General features: G+C 45.2%; 1 protein-coding gene across 3 annotated transcripts in view; it reads left to right on the top strand.

The window, feature by feature from the left end:
* The window catches only part of PHKA2 (phosphorylase kinase regulatory subunit alpha 2), a 190,070-nt gene that overhangs the window by 124,320 nt on the left and 47,593 nt on the right, over positions 1 to 18,157 (top strand). For all 3 annotated transcript variants that reach the window (XM_040338217.1, XM_040338216.1, XM_040338218.1), the window contains exons 21-27: positions 579 to 667; positions 2,948 to 3,081; positions 4,950 to 5,106; positions 5,217 to 5,296; positions 13,635 to 13,713; positions 16,695 to 16,824; positions 16,997 to 17,098. In XM_040338217.1, the coding sequence (XP_040194151.1) occupies positions 579 to 667; positions 2,948 to 3,081; positions 4,950 to 5,106; positions 5,217 to 5,296; positions 13,635 to 13,713; positions 16,695 to 16,824; positions 16,997 to 17,098 (771 nt within the window). The remainder of the gene's footprint in view (positions 1 to 578; positions 668 to 2,947; positions 3,082 to 4,949; positions 5,107 to 5,216; positions 5,297 to 13,634; positions 13,714 to 16,694; positions 16,825 to 16,996; positions 17,099 to 18,157) is intronic.

Raw genomic sequence — 18,157 nt, 5'->3', positions numbered from 1 at the left:
TTGACAGGGGGCGGCACCCATTGGCCCTTAATGAACGCACCGCCACTGCTCCCAACCAAACTGTCAAATGTCTGGTGCCATAACTGATCACATGTGCATATGGCAACTGCAGATCAAACAAGGTTCCTTCACTTTAAAGGAGTATGATGGGAAGAATTTGATTCAAGAAAAATAGGTTGAGGCTCAGTTTACATTGGTGTGACATAGGATTCGACTTTTGAGACTCCAAGTTGGATGATGTGAAATTCAATGTTTCCCTATGAGAACTGTCTTAACTGATACTACACATGTCTGTCCGACTTTAGAAAAGGTTCCTTCACTACTTTGGTCCGACTTTGATAAAACTCCAATGCCACAGAGTGTAAAAAGTCACATCAAAACCTTCAAAGTTCCACTGACTTTGGAGTCAGACTAGTGTGAACCTAATAAAGAGGGACAACATATTTTAAAATGTCCATGACAGTATCAACATTTTTTGATAAATAGTCACCATTTACTAAGATACTAATTATGTATGATTTATGTATTGTTTTTATTGCATGACATTACCAATCTGTATAATGATTTCATCCTTTCAGACTCTTCTTTGTTCCTGCCTGCTAAAAATCTGAGTGGTCACCGACGCTCTTTAAATCTTTTAGAAGTTCCCCAATTGCACAAACCTCAGGTAAGACCAGATGTGTTTGCCAGACTGTTAACCGGACAACACCTCCACCGAGAACTTTCCTATTGTCATTCCCATATAGAATGCACAATGTAAAAAAAGTCACAACGCACAGGCTTTAGTAATAAACCTGTAAGGTGCTTTAAGGATTTTGCCTGCAGTGGTTTACAAGGATTAATGTAATTTGAGGGTATATTTCTTATTTTAGTATTACTTGCAGCTTTTTATACAGTAGCTTACAGGCATACCCCACTTTTAAGTACACAATGGGGTTTATTTACTAAAGCTGGAAATCGCAAAATCAGGCTCACTTCTACATAGAAACCAATGAGCATCCACGTTTTATTACCAAAGCTTAAAGGAGTTGTAAACAATTTTTTTTTTCACCTTAATGCAATCTATGCATTAAGGTGAAAAAACATCTGATGATGCTGCCCCCTCCCCCCGGTTTTACTTACCTGACCCCTCGAAAGTCCCGCACTCGGTCCCGAGATCCTCTTCGCCACTCAGCCTGGCCGCTGATTGGCTAGAGCGGATGGATTGAGAGCAGCACAGCCATTGGCTGGCGCTACTGTCAGTCACATCCAGTGATGCGGCGTGCAGAGGCCGAGTGATACATTGAGCGGCTATGGCAGCTCGCTGTATCATGGGAGCGCGCCCGCAAGGACACAGTAAAATAGAGGGCTGATGATGTATTTTATTTGTGCTACTGGGATTGTTGGGAATATTTTTGCTATTAGTTTTCTTCCAAAATCTTCAAGCTATAGGGTGTATTTTATAAAGTATGAAGTCAGTAAAAAGTCTAGTACAGTGCAGTAAAGTGAACACAGGCATGTAATTATGTTGACCTCTTGATGCAGATATGAGTGTTTGCACTGGCAAATAAATGAAAATATCTAAACTGTTTTACGCAGTAAATTTGTTACTAATGTGATCTTCTCACTTCTTGTAGCGGAGTGTGCCTCTGTTAAAGGGTGGGCAGATATTATAAAATGAATTGTGATACCCATCTAGTCTATCAGCATGCAAGTACAGCTGGTTGGAGTTTAGTTCATTAAACCAGTGGTTCTCAACCTCAGTCCTCAAGTATCCCCAACAGCCCATGTTTTCAGGTTTTCCTTTACTGTGCACAGCTGCTTTAAATCAATATCAATGACATGGTATTGATAAGAGCTATTTTATCTAAGGGAAGTTCCCAAAACATGGCCCGTTGGGGGTATTTGAGGACTGAGGTTGAGAACCACTGCATTAAGCAACACATAAACCTTGCTAACCTTTGCTGTTCTGAAGGCTCAGTATGACCTGCCCCATTGGATGTAGTTCAGGTACATGCAATTGTGCCATGCCATCAGGGCTCAGTTCCCGAGTTTGCCTCTCCTCCAGGCGGATCCTATTGAAGAGCTCCTAGCTCCCGGTGACCTGACTAAACTGTTTTACTGTCCTATCATCCTGGACCACAAACCTTCCTCACTGTGCTGTATGTTTTCTGCTGCACCACTGGCATGGTTATATCTTCTTAGTCCTCTCCATAAAATTATCAAACATTTGTGCTTAAAGTAAAACTATAGGCAACACTTTTCATTTTGGATAGAGTAAGGGAGGGTTATAGCCCCTGTCAGTTTATTTTTTCCCATCCCTGTCCCATTGCAGAGATTTCCTTTTACTTCCTGACCCATAGCCAAACAGGAAGTGAGAGGAAATCAATGCAAATTAAGGGATTAAAGCGGAGCTCCACCCTAAAGTGGAACTCCCGCTGATCGGAACCCTCCCCCCTCCGGTGTCACATTTGACACCTTTCAGGGGGGAGGGGGGTGCAGATACCTGTCTAAAGACAGGTATTTGCACCCACTTCTGGCCACACAGTTTTGGGTAAACTGCGGGCATGACGTCACCTCCCGTCCCCCCCGTTGTGTTCTGGGAAACACTTGGCTCCCAGTACACAGCGGGAGCCAATTCGGCAGGCGTAGCGCGACTCGCGCATGTGCCGTAGGGAACCGGGCAATGAAGCTGGAGCGCTTCACTTCCTGGTTCCCTCACCGAGGATGGCGGGGGGGGGGAGGGGCAGCAGAGTGACAAGCGATCACTCGTCCTCTGCTGCGGATGGCGCTGGACTCCAGGACAGGTAAGTGTCCTAATATTAAAAGTCAGCAGCTGAAGTATTTGTAGCTGCTGGCTTTTAATATTTTTTTTTCAGCGGACATCCGCTTTAAGGGAATCCAAAAAAAGCAACACATAAACCAAGATCAAAGTGCTTACACAGTTTACTGTTTGATTTCTTTACAGAATAAAGAAGCCGAGCTAAACTTACCCAGGGACCCGCATGGTAATGTAGACTGTCAGAAATTGGTGGAACAACTTAAAGATTGCTCTACCCTTCAGGATCAGGCAGATATATTGTACATACTCTATGTCATAAAGTAAGTTACAACACACTGCCATTTAAATTGTAGATTTTACCCTATATGTCATGACTGACCAAGAAATTGCTGTACTTATTGTACCTTTCTGTTAATCTCTAATAAAAATGATTGGAAAAGAAATTGTAGATTTTATGAGATTAGTTGGTTAGCCAGGTGCTATATTTTACAGAGTAAAGAGAAAATAGTATTGGTAGGAAGCCAGTGATTCTTTCAAGAGATTTTACCTATACATGTGAGTGTAAGCTCAGAATTTATGAGGGTTTCTAATATACAAATTAGATGACATCCAAGAAAATTTTATGTTCATTTCCTCAGTACATGTCTTTGTTCAGAAGTCTGAAAATACATTGTAATTTTAGCAGTATACTCAGTTGATGGATTATCCCTTAATTAGCTTTCATTCATTCTTTCAATCATTAGCTTTACACACACAGCTTCCGGTCCTCGCTCTGTAACGAGCGATCGCGTGTGCCCGGCGGCAATCGTGCACGGGAGTCGGGGGAGAGCGAGCATGCGCCCCTAGTGGCCTGCGCGAGAGCCGACGTATAGCTACGGGCTCTCGCGCAGGGGAGCCGACCTGCTGCCTTAAAACGATGGCGGCTGGTCGGCAACCAGTTAAGTTGGGTACCAGCAGGTTGAAATTTGCCTAGTTTAGCAGGGACCAGCTGAATTTTGTGTAGTCCTTTCGACAGAAGTCAATTAGTAGATTGACTTCTGTCTAACAGCCACGCTGGAAAACTTTAATTTGATCAGCTGCTGCAGCAAATTGGGTGCAGCAGCTAATCAGTATATTCTGACAAATGAGGAGTCCCGCTGTCAGAATACAATTGCACAGCCGAGAGGATTCCTTCATCTACCTCTCTTGTATGGATGAGGGCATCTGTTTTTTTCTTTTCATTCAGCCAGGATAAAAACTATCTATGTATACCAAGCTTTCGAATGGAATTCCCCTGACTTAGTAGGGACTTTATTTTACTTCATGTTGCATCTCCAGGACAGAAAGTTAAGGGGCATCTCCCCAACTGGCCACAGACCACAAACCATAAACTGACAAGGGTGTAACGCTTGCCTGTTTTACCCAAGACTAAAATACAACATTTTAGCTATACATACACTTTAAAGCAGTAATAAAGTAGAAAAAAATATGTTCCCCCTGCAAGGTACGGGCATAATGTACTAGTAGGCATTGCATACAAGCACATTATGAGAGACTTACCTTAAAACAAAGCCCTCCAGGGGCATGCTGTCACCGCTGACAGGGCTGCCATCTTCATCCAGTCTTCCTTTCAGGTTCGCGGGCTCCGGCCATTTCAATGGCCAAACCACAATGATGTCACTCCCGCACATGTGCACGGGAACCACAGTCACGTCAGCGCACTTTGGAGGGACAACATGCCATCCCTTCAGAGCACATGTGCTGGTGACATCGCCAACTTCAGAAGTTGTGAATATCTCCTAAACGGTGCAAGTTAGGAGATCTTCCTTGTACTTATAATAGCTTATAATAAAGCTTACCTGTAGGTACAAGTGAGCAAGCAGTGTTTACTCTCACTTTAAGTGCTGATGGTACACATAGCAGGCACCCTTGCTTTTGGCTGGTTAGGTCACCCTTACAGTAATAGTTAATAGCTAATAGTAAGGCTTAGCTGCAATTCTAGGTTGGAACAAGTATCTGGGTCAGCATTTACATGCCAGAATTAGGGGATACAGAGGAGAGGAAAATTGTAAATATTCAGAACCTTAAAGGTGTTTTTAGCAAGGAGGAACTGTACATGTAAGCAATAATGTATTTTTTTTGTTGGCAGAATGTTTGTCAAAACACATATAGTACACCTTTAATAGTAGCCTGTTTTAATTCTATACAGAGGACTAGACTGGGATACCAATCTGAATGGACAATGTGGAGTCACCCTGCACTGCCTACTGAGTGACCTATACAGCAAAGCCGGACTTAACCGAGAGTGGGGTCTAATCCGCTACATCTCTGGGCTGCTGAAAAAGAGAGTGGAAGTGCTTGCTGAGGTACATCAGAACATTGTTATGTTATTACTACTGTAGGACTTCTCCAAACATTACCAAATCGGCTTCTGTAGTTGTAAAGATAATATAACAGCCACTTTCCTTTCCACTAGGCATGCACTGATATCCTGTCACACCAAAAACAGCTAACAGTGGGTCTTCCCCCTGAACCCCGTGAAAAGACCATTACAGCGTAAGTGCTAAATAGAATTTTACCAAATTTGTTTAAATCAACTTTTATTTGAATTTTTCACACCCACATTGTACACTTTGTAAAAAAAAAATCAGAAGAAATACATTGAACCGAACAGTCACAAGAAACATTTGTCAATCAACATAGCACAGATCAGATTAGTTTACAAATGGCAGTTCTCCATTAACATGCATCCTAAAGTACAAATAACTTAACACTTCCCAAGACCCAGTTGCCAGTGCCTTTTGGCAGAGGGTGAAGATCCTCAATAAAGTATCTCGGGATAGCTGCCATCTTAATCCCATTGGACGAAGAGTGGAATTTCACTTGCTAATTGGTCATTTATGATCTCTATAGACACCCTAAATCAATTCAGCAGACATATCACGCACAATCTGCCAGAAATATCCAATGCGAGCTATATACACTCATATTGGATGACAATCAAACCAGTCTGGTGAATGCCCAACTGTCGTCAACTGTCAAAAACTTCCTCCAGTTGCTATTGTTTACCTTGAGATAAATCATAACTCACAGGGGTTCATTTACTAAAACTAGAGAGTGCACAATCGGGTGCAGCTCTGCATAGAAACCAATCAGCTTCCAGGTTTTATTGTCAAAGTTTAATTGAACAAGCTAAGTAATGCCTCACACGATCCGAAAATCGGATGAAGCCTCGTACACACGATTGAGTTTCTCGGCAAAAACCAGCAAGAAACTGGGAGATATTTTTTTGCCAAGGAAACCGGTCGTGTGTACATTTTCGTCGAGGAAACTGTCGAGAAACTCGACGAGCCAAAAAGAGAGCATGTTCTCTATTTCTTTGACGGGAATGGAGAAAATGGGCTTGTCGAGTTTCTCGACAGCCTAACAAGGAACTCGACGAGGAAAACGATGTGTTTCGCCCATCGAGTTCCTCGGTCGTGTGTACAAGGCCTGACAGTTCATCTGAATTTTTTCGCTTGCTGGTCGCAAATAGAAATTAAAGAGGTTACTAAGAAAAAAAAAAAAGATCCTGTTCCCATAAAGCATGTTACACAGCACAGTGCTTGGCTCTCCGTATCACCAAAAACATGGCTGATCCTGCCTAGCTGGCTGAGCCCTGACACCATGGTCAGTTTACGTGCCTCCATCATTCGCAGCTCTGCTCTGTCCTCCTCTGTGCGCTCACCCCCCTCCCTGCCTGTCTGCTCATGTCAGTGCCCGCCCCCTCCACTGCTGCTGCCTCCTTTACCATATTTCAGAGCGGCTCCCCGCGATCATGTGACCGGCAAGCTTTCGCCTCCTTGTGTCCCAACTGACGTCAGTGGGGGGAATACCGGCCCCGCCCGCTGCAGCTGTCAGCCGGGCAGAGGAGAGAGCTGGCCGGTCAAGCGATCGCCAGGAATTACTCTAAAATACGGTAAGGAGGCATTTTTTTTTATAAAACACACAGGCAGGAGCACTTGTCAAAGGATTATATGAAGTAGTTAAAGTGGGTTAACAACCACTTTAACCTCCCTGGCGGTAATCCCGAGTGTGGCCCGGGGTGAATTTTCATTACCAAAAGCGGTAACCCCGAGCCACACTCGGGATTGCATCCTGGCAAAGTTACTTACCTTGTCCCGAGGATCCTGCGATGTCTCCCCCGCTGTCCATGGGCTGTATACTCCACCCGACGTACTGTGTGCCAGGCTCTGTTCCCTGTGTCACGAAAGGAGATTCCTCAGTCCTGTCAATGTCAGGGGAATTCAGCCCCAGCGTGTGCGCATTGGCGCGCGTTTGCGCGCGCATGCGCGCGTTCGTGTGCGCGGCGCGGGAGTGCGCGCGTCCACTGACGGCGTTTGGCGCCAAGGAAACGCTATTTAAACTGGTCAGTCCCTCACCATCTTGCTGACCAGTCTACAGCGTTTACCTGAGAACCTGCATCTGCTACCTACTGATTCACCTGTTTACCTGACCCGGCTTTCCTTGACCTTCCTTGTCTGCAACCTGCCTTTGACCCCGGCTTCATCTGACTACGGCTTCTGCTCAATCCCTGGCTTGTCGCTGCCCGCCCGTGTTACCGACCCGGCTTGGACTACCACGATTCTCTGGACTTTCCTTGTACCTGAACCACTTACCGGTGACCCGACCGGCTTATTTACCTGCCCGATCCCTGTACCTGCAAGTGCCATACCACCGTCTTGTCTGCTGCTTAAGTGCCCTGCCTGAACCAGCATACCTACCTGCTACCGTTCCTGGACCACTACTCAGCTTTACCACCAGGCACTTGTGTCCCTCCGGACCCTAGACCCTCTGTCCATTCTACCAGTAGGTCTTGGGTCGGAGGCTTACGAGAGGCCGCTCCCTGCACGTTGGGCTCCATAACCAGGTACGTGACAGTACTGGTCAGCCATGACCGAGCCCACGCAGGGAGCGTCTCCTATGGAGGACTTATGCCGCCATCTGGATGGTCTTACTACGGCTGTAAGGAACCTACAAGAGGGTTATACCCGTCTGGAGGAGCGCGTCCAAACTTTGGCTACAACCGCTCCTGCGGCATCCGGAACTTCAGCCACCCCTTCTGTAGTGATGCTGCCACCGGAACCCCGTGTGCCCACGCCTGAAAGATTTTCTGGTGACCGCAGCAAATACAGAGCCTTCCGCAACGCCTGCGAACTTTTCTTTGCGCTACAACCTAGAACTTTCTCGCTCGAAGCTACAAAAGTGGGCTTCGTCATCTCGCTGTTATCCGGCGAACCCCAAACCTGGGCACATCGCCTGTTGGAACGCAAGGAAGAATGCCTTAACCATCTTGCTGCCTTTTTTCAAGCCATGGACCTTATTTATGAGGATACTCAGTTAGCGGCAACCGCTGAAGCAGCGTTATGTGTACTCCAACAGGGGCGCAGGGAGGTAGAGGACTATGTAGCTGAATTTAGACAGTGGAGTTCCGACACCAACTGGAACGATGCTGCCCTGCGTCACCAGTTCCGTGCGGGCCTCTCGGACTCTTTAAAGGACGAACTGGCTCGAGTGGGCATTCCCATCCTCCTCTCTGTGCAAATCGACAGACGTTTAAGGGAACGGCGTGCTGAACGTACGTCCGGTCCCGCACGACCCACATGGATGATGCCACGGGTACCAAGCTCTTCGTACCTACCTCCTCCAAATGCTGTATCGACCTCTGCCGATGCCCCAGAGCCAATGCAACTAGGCCTACTGCGGCCCTCTCTAACACTGGAAGAGCGCCAGCGGCGCCGACGCAATAATCTCTGTCTGTATTGCGGAGGATCCGGGCACTATGTAAACACCTGCCCTGTCAAGTTCCGTAAGTGTTCAGTTCTGCCTTCTACCCTTTCATCCACTTTATGTAATAATGATACTCACCTGGTAATTTCAATCTCTCTGCAGCTCCCAGGAAGGGACGTCCAAGTACCCGTGATTATTGATTCTGGCGCTTGCAGCGGCTTCATGGATGCTTCCTTTGCCGCCCGACATGGAGTTCCTCTTCGACCTAGACGCTCGGAACTCACCGTTCATTTAGCCGACGGATCGGCCATCAGATCCGGCCCTGTCACACAGGAAACTGCCCCCTTATACACGCTCATTGCTAACAGACATCGGGAAGTTCTTTGTTTTGACATCATTGTGTCACCTATCTTTCCTGTTATCTTGGGAATGCCCTGGTTAAAGACTCATAATCCCCAGATTGACTGGGAGTCCGGGGAGATCAACTTCCCTTCCCCTTACTGCCGCCAACATTGCCTCCAGGAGTCTACAGTTACCTCATCCCCCTTAATGTGTCTAGACTCTGAAGTTGGAAACCGTCAACTGGTTCCGGAGGCGTATCATGGTTTCCTGGATGTTTTTAGTAAAAAAGGGGCAGAAACCTTACCTCCACACAGGTCCTACGACTGCCCAATTGAACTTTTACCTGGTGCAGAAATCCCGTTCGGTAGGATATTCCCCTTGACAGAACTGGAATTGGGCACGTTAAGGTCCTATATCGACGAAAACCTTGAAAAAGGCTTCATACGCCCTTCCACATCCCCCGCGGGAGCCGGCATATTCTTTGTGGAGAAGAAAGACCATTCTCTACGCCCCTGCGTAGACTATCGGGATTTGAACAAGATCACAATTAAGAACAGATATCCCCTTCCTCTTGTCCCCGAATTATTCCAGAGACTAGGAGCAGCCGTCATCTTTACCAAACTCGATCTCCGCGGGGCCTACACCCTTGTCCGTATTAGAGACGGAGACGAGTGGAAGACAGCGTTCCGCACCAGATTCGGGCACTTTGAATATTTAGTTATGCCCTTCGGTTTGTGCAACGCCCCAGCTACCTTCCAACATTTCGTAAATGATATATTTAGAGACTACCTTGATCTATTCGTCATTATCTATCTGGACGACATCCTGGTCTTCTCTTCCTCCCTGCCAGATCATCGGAAGCATGTCCAAAGAGTTCTAGCTCGGCTCCGTCAACATAGCCTATACGCTAAAGCCGAGAAATGCGAGTTTGAACAAGAAAGTATTCAGTTTCTGGGTCTTATAATTTCAATCGAAGGTGTCAGGATGGATCCTCAAAAGGTCACTGCTATCACAGAGTGGCCTGCCCCCACCGATAAAAAAGCAGTCCAACGCTTCGTGGGATTTGCGAATTTTTATCGTAAATTCATCAAGGGCTTCTCTTCAATAATCGCTCCTATCACAAGTTTAACCAAACAGGGCATCCGTTTTCAGTGGTCTCCCGAGGCACAAGCTGCTTTTGCCACCTTGAAGGATCTGTTTATTTCAGCCTCTATCCTGAAGCATCCTGATCCGGTCCTACCCTATACCTTGGAAGTAGATGCCTCTGAAGTGGCGGTCGGGGCAGTGCTCTCTCAGAGACAGGGGTCCAAATCTCTCCTACATCCAGTCGCTTTTTTTCCCGCAAACTTTCAGAAGCCGAGAGGAATTATGATGTTGGGGACAGGGAGCTTTTGGCAATCAAAGCAGCCCTCGAAGAATGGCGCTACCTCCTGGAGGGTGCTGCACACCCTATTCTGATCTTCACGGATCATAAGAACTTAGAGTATCTAAAGGTTGCCAAAAGACTGAAGCCACGCCAGGCCAGGTGGGCATTGTTCTTCACCCGTTTTTCGTTCCATATAACCTACAGACCTGGATCAAAAAACACCAAGCCCGACGCTCTCTCCCGGATGTTCAGTGGTCTCGAAGTCCCTTCATCTTCAGACACCATCCTTACTCCTGGAAATTTTCTCATGTTACAAGGAGACCTTCTCTCTCAAATCAAGCAGGCTTCTTCAGGAAGTTCCTTAGCTCCAGATCCTACTCTACAGTTAAGGGACGGCTTACTCTGGAACAAGGACAAGATTTTTGTCCCCCAACAGCTACGAGTAGCAGCTCTTAAGTCCTGCCATGACCATGAGCTAGCTGGTAATTTTGGGATACATAAGACGGCTGAGCTCCTCCAGCGCACCTTCTGGTGGCCCCAACTACTTCAGGACTGTAAAAATTACGTAGAATCCTGTATTACCTGCATTCAGCATAAGGGTAGCAGAACCAAAGCTTGGGGTTTACTCAAACCACTGCCTGTTCCAGAGAAACCGTGGAGAAGGATTTCAATGGACTTCATTGTTGAGCTACCCCCTTCGGAAGAATATACCACTATCTTTGTGGTGGTGGATAGGCTCTCAAAGATGGCGCACTTCTTACCAATGCTGGGGACACCTTCTGCGGCTGAAACAGCAAAAATTTTCATAAAAGAGATTGTGAGACTTCATGGCATACCTGCTAATATTGTATCTGACCGCGGGGTGCAATTCACCTCAAGGTTTTGGAAGGCTCTGTGCGGGGCATTGAAGATTGATCTTTCCTTTTCTTCTGCGTACCACCCGCAGACCAATGGCCAAACGGAGCGCACCAATCAGACGCTCGAGCAATATCTGCGATGTTTCTCCAGTTTTTCACAGGACGATTGGGCCTCTCTATTGCCTCTTGCAGAGTTCGCCTACAACAACTCGGTCCATTCGGCCATCAACCAATCTCCATTTTTTGCTAATTATGGCTTCCACCCTCTCTTCCTATCCAACACTATCCCGGAATGCTCAGTACCAGCTGCCCAAGAAACCTTGGATTTTTTCGCCACTAATAACAAATTACTCCAAGAGACAATGGCAAAGGCCCAAGAACATAATAAAGAGGTGTTCGACAGGAGGAGAAGGGGGGAACTTGATCTGGCTCCAGGAGACCAAGTTTGGCTGTCCACTTTGAATCTAAAACTAGCCTGCCCGTCCAAGAAACTTGGTCCCAAGTTTGTGGGGCCTTTCCAGATTCTCAGGAGGATTAACGAAGTGGCCTACGAGTTAAAACTACCTGCTTCTTTCCGGATCCATCCAGTTTTCCATGTGGCACTACTTAAGCCTGCGATCCCGGATCCCTTCACCGAGCGGAATGTCGGCCCCCCCGAGCCGGTACTTATCGACGGCGAGGAGGAATTTGAGGTGGAATCCATCCTAGACTGTCGGAAGAGACGTAACCAAGTACAGTACCTAGTGAAGTGGAAGGGTTATGGTCCGGAAGAAAATTCCTGGGAACCAGAAGCCAACATTCATGCCCAGAGACTGATCCAAGCTTATAAAAGGGCACACCCAAGAAGATTGGCCCAGTTGGGCATCCGGAGGCTGCCCGTAGAGGGGGGGCAATGTCACGAAAGGAGATTCCTCAGTCCTGTCAATGTCAGGGGAATTCTGCCCCAGCGCGTGCGGGAGTGCGCGCGGCGCGGGAGTGCGCGCGTCCACTGACGGCGTTTGGCGCCAAGGAAACGCTATTTAAACTGGTCAGTCCCTCACCATCTTGCTGACCAGTCTACAGCGTTTACCTGAGAACCTGCATCTGCTACCTACTGATTCACCTGTTTACCTGACCCGGCTTTCCTTGACCTTCCTTGTCTGCAACCTGCCTTTGACCCCGGCTTCATCTGACTACGGCTTCTGCTCAATCCCTGGCTTGTCGCTGCCCGCCCGTGTTACCGACCCGGCTTGGACTACCACGATTCTCTGGACTTTCCTTGTACCTGAACCACTTACCGGTGACCCGACCGGCTTATTTACCTGCCCGATCCCTGTACCTGCAAGTGCCATACCACCGTCTTGTCTGCTGCTTAAGTGCCCTGCCTGAACCAGCATACCTACCTGCTACCGTTCCTGGACCACTACTCAGCTTTACCACCAGGCACTTGTGTCCCTCCGGACCCTAGACCCTCTGTCCATTCTACCAGTAGGTCTTGGGTCGGAGGCTTACGAGAGGCCGCTCCCTGCACGTTGGGCTCCATAACCAGGTACGTGACACCCTGCTAGCGTCGCAACACATGGGTGGCTCTTTCAAATGAGTGAAAAACACATAACACATACAGTACACTGTAATCTTACAGATTAGGTTACTGTATCAAATCATTTCACCTCTCTTTTGTCCCTAATTCTTTGTCCAGTGCCCTGCATGCACTTTTATATTATATATACTGTTGTTTCTGCCTGGAAACTTGAGGTTGTCCATAGCAACCAAAAAGTTTCCCTTTACATCAAAAGTGGTTTTAGACCAGCTAGAAAACAGCGATAGTAAATTAGAATCACTTGCAGAATTGAGCGATATCGATTTGTGGGGAAATTCATCATCAAACACTGAAAGTAATGACAGCGACAATTCTGTAACTGAGCAAATTTCAGTGTTTGATTTGATTACATTATTGAATACATTTTATAATTATTATATTATTATTTGTTACAATTATTTATAGTTATTTATTATATTATAATTTATGATTTCGTATTACAAACTTTATCATACCCGAGATGTCTACTAGACTCTTGTTTGGACAGATTCAAGTGATTTATTCCTAAGAATTACAGGTCTACAATATAAAACACCAAATTTCTATGCAAAACATTGTACCGCTTTGAGACCTAAAAATCTGACATAATCATACCGACAGGGACGTTAAGTTACATACTAGGTAATTCTCTAGTTAAAAAAAAGTTGCATAGTAGGTAAGGTTGAATAAAGATAACAGTCCATCCAGTTCAACCTGTAGTTGGTGTCGATAATCATTTCCCATATCCCTGTATATAGTGTGCAGGAGTATTTTAAAGGTCCTTTGTGATAGACATCGCAAACACCAGTAAAATATAAGGGTGTGATCAGGGAGGAAAAAAATGTAGGTTTTGTGCAAGTATTTTATCATTTGAGTTGTGTAATTAAAGAAGAAACGATTAGCTGAATAACACAATGGCAATGTAAATTGTATAAAGCTAAAGTACGGTGTTGAGAAGGAAAGTGTCTTGGAAACATGCGTATGTTACTTTTTCCCACATAGGCCTTTACCTCCAGAAGAGCTGGCTGCCTTGATCTATGAAGCTAGTGGACAGGATATCAGTATTGCTGTACTCACACAGGTAGGACATCATGGGAGAGTTCCCAGTCTTGGGAAAGCAACGTACCTCCTTATACAATTGTTTGGAAGGTGTCTTAGGTGGTATGTCATATGCAATATGCAGCACTACCTGGCTCCATCACCTTTGATCTAAAAATCAGAAGAAGCTGGGAAGAAAATTCTTGGGGGGAAAAGCGACTGCATAAAATCAGATGTAGTCAGTGTTCAACTAAAAAAAAACATGAATATGTATTAAAAACTAGGGTAAGTTTGAACTGAGAAAGTAAAGAGCATACATATATGGTATAAAAACACTCAGGCCTCGAACACACGACCGAGGAACTCGTCGGAAAAGACACATAGTTTTCCTCGACGAGTTTCTTGTTAGGCTTGTCGAGGAACTCTACAAGCTTGCTTTGCGTACACACTGTCAAGACAAAATCTCCTCGTTCTCAAACGCGGTGACGTACAACACATACGATGGCAGGGGAAGTTCGATTCCACTGGCACAACTCTTGGGGCTGCTTTTGCTAATCTCATGTTACTGTGTGTTAAGTAAAAGTTTGGTAAGAGACGATTTGCACTTTTCAGACTGTTACAGTGTGAAAAATGTGTTATCTCCATTACAAACGCTACTTTTACCGAAGGTGCGCTCCCATCTCAGACTTTATTCTGAGCATGCGCAGGTTTCTTAGCATACACATGATCGTGTTTCTCGTCGAAAACCAGCCCGACGAGGAACACGACGAGGAAATTGAGACTCCCGTTTAGGAAAAAGAGGACTTGTTCTCTTTTTTCCTCGTTGAGTTCCTCAACAGTTTTCTCTGCAAAAAAGCTCTCCCACCAAGTTTCTTGATGGATTCTATCGAGGAAAACGGTCGTGTGTATGAGGCCTCACAGTAATTAAACAGTAGAAGGAAGATTTTGGTTGTTTGCTGCAGATTTAGGCTAGACATACATGTTACGTTTCTCTAGTTAACCTCCACAGGCTGAATAAGAAAAACAGCCTGGATGGGGGAATCTTCCCTGCTGGCTACTGTATTCTGGTAGCCACTGTTCCCGTGGCTGTCAGAATACTGTAGCCAACAGGGAAGATTGTAAGTGTGTATGTGGAATCTGGAAATTACTGTAGTAGGCCCCACTTATACAGTGATTGCTGCTAGTTTCCCGGGGTCCCATGTCAAGTAGCTGCCCTGCTGCTAATTGAACATAGGTGGTTGCTTTCTCGGCACACATGCCACTCAGGGATTCAAAAGGAAAGTCAGCAGGTAAAGACTAATATCCAAAACAAAAATAATAATTTCTTCAGAAGATTGGGAGAGGAATAAAAGAAGTATAAAATGCAAGAGATTGGTACAAGTGTAATATTTAATAGGAAAAAAAGAAAGCAGTTTTAAAGTGATCAAAGTAATTCTGCTGCATACTATATATACATCTATACAGTTTAAAGGGAAAAAATATGTGTGCTACCCAAAAACAAAAATAAGTGTAACAAAGAATGAACCCTGAACGGGAGTGGAGCCGCTACACAGGAATGTGACAAAACTCAGACAAATGTGGATGGTAATGTAGCGCTACGTGTGAGCCAAAAGGTAATGGCTGTATACACCTAATGGGAGTAGTCGGTGGCCGATGAACATCTGGTCTTCCTGCCCTTTCCTGGGTTGGTGACATCTGACTGTCTAGGAGGCAGACTCCATTTCCTTCTGGACTTCCGGTGACATCTCTGTGGGACATTCCAAGCTTGATTGATCCACTTTCGTACGACATTTGGGTCCAACAGTTGCAGTAAGCGCATATGTATTTCACCTCATATTTGAAGATTTCTGTTGGGAAGTTCCTCACCATCTCATGACATCTTCATCATTTTATTTTTTATGGACACTACATTACACTTTTGTTTATATTGTTCACTTTATTGATTTGAATTTCAAATTTTTTTGTGGTGCAATTTTTGAAATTACATTCTTTGTGTCACACAATATGGTCACACCCCATTAGGTGTATACAGTCATTACCCTTTGGCTCACACGTAGCGCTACATTACCATCCACATCTATACAGTTGCAAGAAACCCAATAGAGATCAAAGCAAACCTGATAATAGTCTTGCAGAGGATACAGGCAGCACAGTGGCTAAGTGGTTAGCACTTCTGCCTGGCAGCACTAGGATAGTTGGTTCAAATCCCAACCATGGCACTACCTGCATGGAGTTTGCATGTTCTCCCTGTGCCTGCGTAGGTTTCCTCCATGACCAAAGACATGCTAGTTTGTAAATTGGCCCCTGAATGAATGTGAGATAGGGAGCTTAGATTGTAAGTTCCTTGAGGGCAGGGATTGATGTGAATGTATATATATGTAAAGTGTTGTGTAAATTGTCAGTGCTGTATACTGTAAGTACCTGTAGTAGTAATATGCCTTCTTTTGGATACAGTAAGTGGTCATTCTCAGCGACCACCTCCTTTAAGGTGGTTTGAATGATCTTGCACGGTACAGTTTGTTCTGGGTATGAAGTGGAATTCAGATTTTTGATCCCCCCCAAAAAATTTGAGATAAGGTCAACAGAGGTTCCCCAATATTTGAAATATGTATGAGGGATGAATGTGAGGCAATTACGACCCTACAAAGGTACCATCCCATATAAAACAATTACTGTTTCATATTTGAAATAGATTCTTAGGAATCATCTCTTAAAATAGTGTGTATTTTTTTGTCATTTAGAAATAAGCAAGATGGTGCTTTTCTTTTACTAAATGACTAATTACTACCTCTTCTGACTTTACCTTTCATTTTTTTTTTTGGGGGGGGGGCTCAAAAAATCCTTATTGCAAAATATTGCACCCTACGTTAAAAAGAATAACTTAAATGTCAACTACTTACTTAAAAATATATATACATTCTACTTTCATTATAGGTGTATATGTGTATTTTTTATGACACTTATAAATATGGAGATACTTAAGTATGTTTATAGCCAACAGACGCTAATATGTGCATTTTGCAGGAGATCATGCTGTATCTGGCCATGTATGTCCGCTCCCAGCCCATTCTTTTTGGAGAAATGCTCCGGCTTCGGATTGGTCTAATCATCCAGGTGATGGCCACGGAGTTAGCCCGCAGCTTAAACTGTTCAGGTTAGTCACATGCCTTTAATCTCCAGTTTGCTGGAATTCAGTTTTACTGCTGATGTTAAAAAAATAACTCCTTAACAGGTTTCATACATAACTAGATGTGCATTAACAGTTAAAGTGTTAAACCTTGCCAGGCATGTCTGTTTATTATGTGTCCTGCATTCTGTGATTTCAGGTGAAGAGGCTTCAGAAAGCCTGATGAGTCTTAGTCCTTTTGACATGAAGAATCTCCTTCATCACATCTTGAGCGGAAAGGAATTTGGTGTGGAACGGAGCAGTAAGTGAATATGTTGTGAATATGTTGCGTCACTGTTGAAACATAGTGATATAAATCAGCATGGTCATTATGTAGTGGTGGTCATGGTCATAGGTGGTCCAACAGGCAATTGATGAATAATTGCAAGATCCAGTCCACCCACTTCTGTTTTTTTGATAGCCACTAGCAGTATTCACTGTGTTCCTTTGGCGGAGACAGCTTCCCCCCCTGCCGGAAGAACACAATGGCTCTGCGAGAGGGATTCCCCCATCACCACTGACTGTGTTAATGGGGATATTGCACGATTTTCTTTTCTACAAACACGTCTGTGGTTGGCCTAAAGCCTGGTACACTGGCTACAGTTTTTATTTCCTGCAACCCATTGGTTAGAACGGAAAAAACCTGACAGCTGCAGTCGGAGACACTGTACTAACCATGCGAGGTTGGTCCAGCTGAGCTGTTGAGTTCTGACATGGAGACTACCCCCAACCCCCACCAGAACACGCCAATCAGCGTTCTCTGCCATTGGCAAAAAACTCTTGCCGCCCGAGTGTACTGACTTTCCGTCGCTGCCATCTTGCTTCACCCTACCTATGCCGTGGAAGATACCGCGCATGCGTCAAAGTCATTTCGAGCATGCACGGGTTTCCACGGCGACAGGTAAGTATACACACTCTCGGGTTTCTCATCTGGAAACAGGCAAATGAGAATCTCAACAAGAAAAAAGAGAGCAGGTTCTCTTTTGATTTCCAGACGAGAAACCTGAATGCCTCGTACATAGAATGGGAATCTCGGCAAGAAGCAGTTTTCTTGCTGGTTTTTGCCGAGAAACCCGGTCGTGTGTACAAGGCCGAAGACTCAGCTACAAACCAAGGAACCTGGAAATCCTTTGGCCCAAAGAAGCTGCTAGTCCAGAATCCAGATACTCTGTCTAAATACCACCACAACTCTTATTTTAATAAAATAAACCTGAGGGTTCCTGTGCTCGCCTTCTTGTTTTCCTAAGGGTTTAATTGCTGTCTGTGTCCCTGTTTGAAGGAATCATCTTCTCTATTTGTCTTGATGATCCTTAAAAAGGAG

This window comes from Rana temporaria, chromosome 2 (assembly GCF_905171775.1).
Source record: "Rana temporaria chromosome 2, aRanTem1.1, whole genome shotgun sequence".
In the NCBI taxonomy this organism is placed as follows: Eukaryota; Metazoa; Chordata; class Amphibia; order Anura; family Ranidae; genus Rana; species Rana temporaria.
The sequence above is the reverse complement of the archived record's forward strand: the minus strand, read 5'-3'. Positions and strand labels throughout refer to the sequence as shown.